Source organism: Dipodomys ordii, unplaced genomic scaffold (genome assembly GCF_000151885.1).
Source record: "Dipodomys ordii isolate 6190 unplaced genomic scaffold, Dord_2.0 Scaffold16, whole genome shotgun sequence".
NCBI classification, from domain to species: Eukaryota; Metazoa; Chordata; class Mammalia; order Rodentia; family Heteromyidae; genus Dipodomys; species Dipodomys ordii.
The window spans coordinates 8,681,720-8,686,806 of record NW_012267232.1 but is presented as its reverse complement, the minus strand read 5'-3'; the positions used below and the strand labels follow the sequence as shown (position 1 = coordinate 8,686,806).

General features: G+C 35.1%; 1 protein-coding gene across 2 annotated transcripts in view; it reads right to left on the bottom strand.

Moving 5' to 3' along the window:
• The window catches only part of Mdga2 (MAM domain containing glycosylphosphatidylinositol anchor 2), a 715,797-nt gene that overhangs the window by 299,249 nt on the left and 411,461 nt on the right, over positions 1–5,087 (bottom strand). Inside the window, exon 3 of one of the 2 annotated variants that reach the window (XM_013012262.1) lies at positions 2,598–2,772. In XM_013012262.1, coding sequence (XP_012867716.1) covers positions 2,598–2,772 — 175 coding nt within the window. The remainder of the gene's footprint in view (positions 1–2,597; positions 2,773–5,087) is intronic. The other variant, XM_013012263.1, reaches the window with a different exon arrangement.

Genomic DNA, 5,087 nt, shown 5'->3' with positions numbered 1-5,087 from the left:
GTGCTGGTAGCTTTAGTGTGGTCTTGTTCGTAAACATTTGGGTAAATGCCCAAAAGTGGGATTGCTGGGTCATAGGGGAGCTCTATGTGAAGTCTTTTCAGGAACCTCCATACTGCTTTCCAAAGTGGTTGAACAAGTTTACACTCCCACCAACAATGCAGTAGTATTCCCTTCTGTCCACATCCCCTCCAGCATCTGTTGTTATTAGAGGTGGTTCTTATCCGTGCTCCTGGCTTCTTATCTATGAGGAAATCTGCACCCAGATATAGAAAGGAAGCACAAGTCTTCCCATTTCCAAACAAATGGGGCAATGTCATTGTTTCTGATGGAGGCATAGAATTCCATTGTGTGTGTGTGTGTGTGTGTGTGTGTGTGTATCACATTTTCTTGATCCATTCATGTAATGAAGGTCATCTGGGTCGGTTCCATATCTTAGCTATGGTGAATAATGCTGCAATAAACATAGTTGGTCTGGTAGCCTTAGTATGGTCTTGTTTGTGATTGTTTGGGTAAATGCCCAAAAGTAGGATTGCTGGGTCATAGGGAAGCTCTATATGGAGTGGAGTCTTTTGAGGAACCTCCATACTGTTTTTAAGCCAGGCCTAAAGAAACATAGGTCCCATGGTTTCCCTTATTTGCAATAACTAGTACATGTGTAGGACAAGTAGAAAAGGTCAAAAGCTATGTACATATGACCATATAAGATGATGATAAGTGAAATGAACCCCAAGGTAGGGACACAAATATCTTTTTTCTTTCTTGCTATTGTTTCTAACATATTTATAATATACTATGTGATTTTTTTTGTTTCTTTTGTTTTTTTGTATGTTCCTCCCGCACAGTATAACCCCTCTTTTCACTGTATTTCATGTTGGTGCCCTGCATCTTGTATGAACATTTGTTTCTAATTTAGGAAGGGGAAAGGAAAAAACAAAATGTTTAAAGAAAGATACAGGTTGACCCATTGTAACAATGAGATGTATAATACACTCTGTTGGAAACGAACTTTCAACTTGGGGAGGGGTAGTTGTGGAGGTGGGAGGGAAGGAATGGTAGGGGAAAAACAAAGGAGGAGGCAACAATGCTCGATAGGAAATGTACTCATTACCTTGTTCAGGTAACCACACTGTACAGTATTTGTACAATAAAAAAACATACAAGGGGCTGGGAAGGTGGCTCAGTGGTAGAGTGCTTGCCCTGCATGCATGAGACCCTGGGTTTGATTCCTCAGCACCACATAAGCAGAAAAAGCTGGAAGTGGTGCTGTGGTTCTAGTGGTAGAGTGCTAGCCTTGAGCTGAAGAGCTGAGGGACAGCGTCCTGGCCCAGAGTTCAGGCCCCATGACTGGCACAAAAAAAAAAAAGTACAAAAAATTCAAAACTAAAAAAAAAAAAAAAAAAAAAAAAAAAAAAAAAAAAAAAAAAAAAAAAAAAAAAAAAAACAAAGGGAGCACAAATACTACTCTGTTATCCACTTTCTACCTATCCCAGTAACTCTGCAAGAGCTCAGTTATGGTGGCTCAAACTTGTAATCTAGCTAATCAGGAGGCTCAAATCTGAGGATCTTGGTTCGAAGGCAGCCAGGGAAAAGAAATTCCAGAGACTTTGATCTCCAATTAACCATCAAAAAGCCCAAAGTCAAGGTGTGGCGCAATAGTAGAGTACCAGCCTTCAGTGAAAAGCTAAGCTAAATGAGCTTTTAAGGAGTTAAGATTAAGTGCACACACACACACATACACACACACACACACACACACACACACACACAAACACACTTTCCCCTAAATCTGGATTATGGCAAAGAGGGAAAAATATCTTATATTCTAAACTTGGAAAAAAGAGTAATAGATAAACCCTTTCAAAGAAAACAAATGGAAGCAAAACAAAACAAACAAACAAACAAAACCCTGAATGAACATCCTTGATTTCTTTAGTAAGGAAAAAGAAGCTTAAGAAGATTTTAAATGTAATTGTCAAGAATGGAAAGTAGGGAAATGTGACTAAGGTCAAAAATAAATCAGCCAATGTTTTCCAGGCAGTATAGCATTTCATAGGTTTGGCAGTGATTAGTTTCAATGTACTTACATCAAAAATATATTCTACACACTTGTTTGTGTCATTCAAAAGCCAATCCAGAAAACTTGGCTTTACCTATACAATATGCAGAAAAAAAGAATAATTGTACTCATACTCATATATAAGTTAATTGATCTATAAGGATACTTATGGTATAATTTTTATCATAAAACTTATACATGTATGTATATGTATATATACATATCATATCTATGTATACATACATATTTACATATGTATGTGGTAGAGCGCTAGCCTTGAGCTGAAGAGCTCATATCAGTAACATTTGTATCTTCATATTATGCAATTTAAAAATATTCTTTGGTGAATAAGTATCATAAAATTAAAAATATGTCAATTTACAATTAAAATGCCTTTCCTTAGAAAAGTGTTGAAGGAGTTATCCATAGCTGAAACCATTTCTTCCCCACTAGTATTCCAGTTACATCTTTGGTATACCCATAGTTGTAGGACCGAAGAAACTCAATGAGGCTGTGATGGATTTCTGGAAATATTACTTACAGTAAACATCCACTCTGATTGACTTTATAGCTGGGGACCCCAGGCCATTCTCCGCTTTACAGTAATACCGGCCTCCTTGGTGTCTCTGGATATTCGTAATTCTCAACGTCTCATTGAAGACACTGGAGTCTTGGAATCTGTCAGAGGCACTTCCCGCTGTCTTGGTCCACCTGATCTGAGCGGGCATCAACAAAGATTGTTACTTTAGCTAGGTTTTCCCATAGGACAATCAAACAGCAATGACTAATTTATAATGCTTGTCTCATCATTGCTATCTTGCCTTTCTTATCCAATTAATGAGAGATGGATTAAAGTATAAACACATTTACAGTATAAGATTTTAAGTAAAATGCCATCCTTTATTTAGTGCTTCAATTGAAGCAAACTCATCAATGGTCAAATCAAAGTAGAAGAGGTCAGTAGAAAGCATAAATAAAGCATGTTAGATATGAGAAATATATTAGAATGAAGAAAGCAAGGGTAGGAGAGTACTCTTTTGTTGAGTGTTTAAAATTTTCTTTAATGATTTCAAAGTTTGTAAAATACTTTTTATTTGTCTAGTCAATATAGACTCTAATTACCTTTTGGACATGCTTCATTATTTTTACTTTAAATTTCCTATTTGATTTGGATAATTTAGGCATATTACCATAATGGCTTATTGAGATTATGTATAATTTTATACACCTGGTTTTCAAAAGAGATTTTTTTTAAATCTTTAATGGCTTTGCCTTAATAGGCCTACAAATGATTTGCCTATTTTGATAATTAGAATTCACTTTGCATCACTAATTATTTTCAAAAATGTGTAAACTTTTTCAAGTACAACATTTCTATTAAACTGCCAAACACTTAGAATGTCTAAAATATTTCATTATAAACAATACCATTCTTTGAAACACAGCTGTGTACAACAGCTTTATTTGTTGCCAGCAATGATTACTGGTATTCAACTTAAATTTTGTGTATTTTAGTATACAAAACCTTACAAAACCTACATGCTGTTACTGTAAATTGATACAAAATAGAAAGTAAAACTAATGTGGTTTAGTTTTTCTCTTTTTCTTTATTGTATATCTTTGTTTATTTTCATTTTAATAATGAAACAGTTGATAGAAATACTAAAAAACATACAAAGAATCATATAGATTAAAGTGAAAGTATGAAAAGCCAAAACTGAAAAAAAACCAGCCTGTTCAAAATCTCTTCCCTTAATGCATAGAAATGTATAAATAAATGGGACTACAATTTTTTTTTAAATTTTATTTTATTTGTGAACATGCTGTACAGAAGAGTTACAATTACATGGGCAGGATAATGCGTACATTTCTTACCAAGCATTGCAGCCTCCTCCTTTGTTTACCCTTCACATCCCTTCCCAGCCTCCTCCCTCCCCCCCAATCCCAATCCTTCTCCTTCCCCCCCCCGCACCGACATTGTAAAGCTCATTTTGGACATGACAACTTGTACTTCTCATTGTTGCAACAGGTCCACCTGTATCCTTAAACGACTTGTTTTTCCCCATCTCCTCCACAAGTTATACTGACATCAAATATAGTGAAAGCAGGGGTTATACTGTGGGGGAGGGACATACAAAGCAACAAAGAGATAATCTTATAAATGCATTAGAAACACATGCATGAAAGAAAAAAAACATTAAAATACACATCTAACGGTTCATTTTCCTGCATCACATTATCTGACCTTTTCCGCTTGACTCATACATATACTAGATATTACAAATAAGGGAAACCATGGGACCTATGTTTCTTTGGGCCTGGCTAACTTCACTTAATATAATTTTTTCCAAGTTTTTCCATTTCCTAACAAATGGGGACTACAATCTTTAAAAAACACACTATTAAAATGTAAGTATGACTATTTTCACCCTTAAATGTGACTGCAATAAATGCGCAACCTACAGATGAACAAGCCGAGCAAAATAGGAAGTATGTATTTAAGCAGAGAACCTGTGGCTAATGTATGTAATTCTAACTACACAGGAGGCTGAGATCTAAAAATCACAGCTCAAAACCAGACTGAGCAGGAAAGACTGTGACACTCCTATCTACAATTATCCACACAAAAGCTATAACTCAAGTGGTAGAGTGCTAGCCTTGAGCACAAAAGCTCAGGGACAATGCTCCACACCCAGAGTTCAAGCCCCAGGACAAGCAAAAAAATATATATACATAAATTATATTAAATTATATTACATTATGTTTATATATATAACTATATATAATACAAACCCTGTTTTGTTCGTGACCTATATATTAAAAAATTCAACGACATATTCCTAACTTCAAGGAGATGTAAACTTATTATGTATACGCCCACCAAATAATAAAACAGTATTTTTATTGGCAAATCAATTGTTCTAGTTTTGTTTTGTTTTGTTTTAATTTTATTTTATTTTATTTGTGAACATACTGTACAGAGGGGTTACAATTACATGGGCAGGATAATGCATACATTTCTTACCAAGCA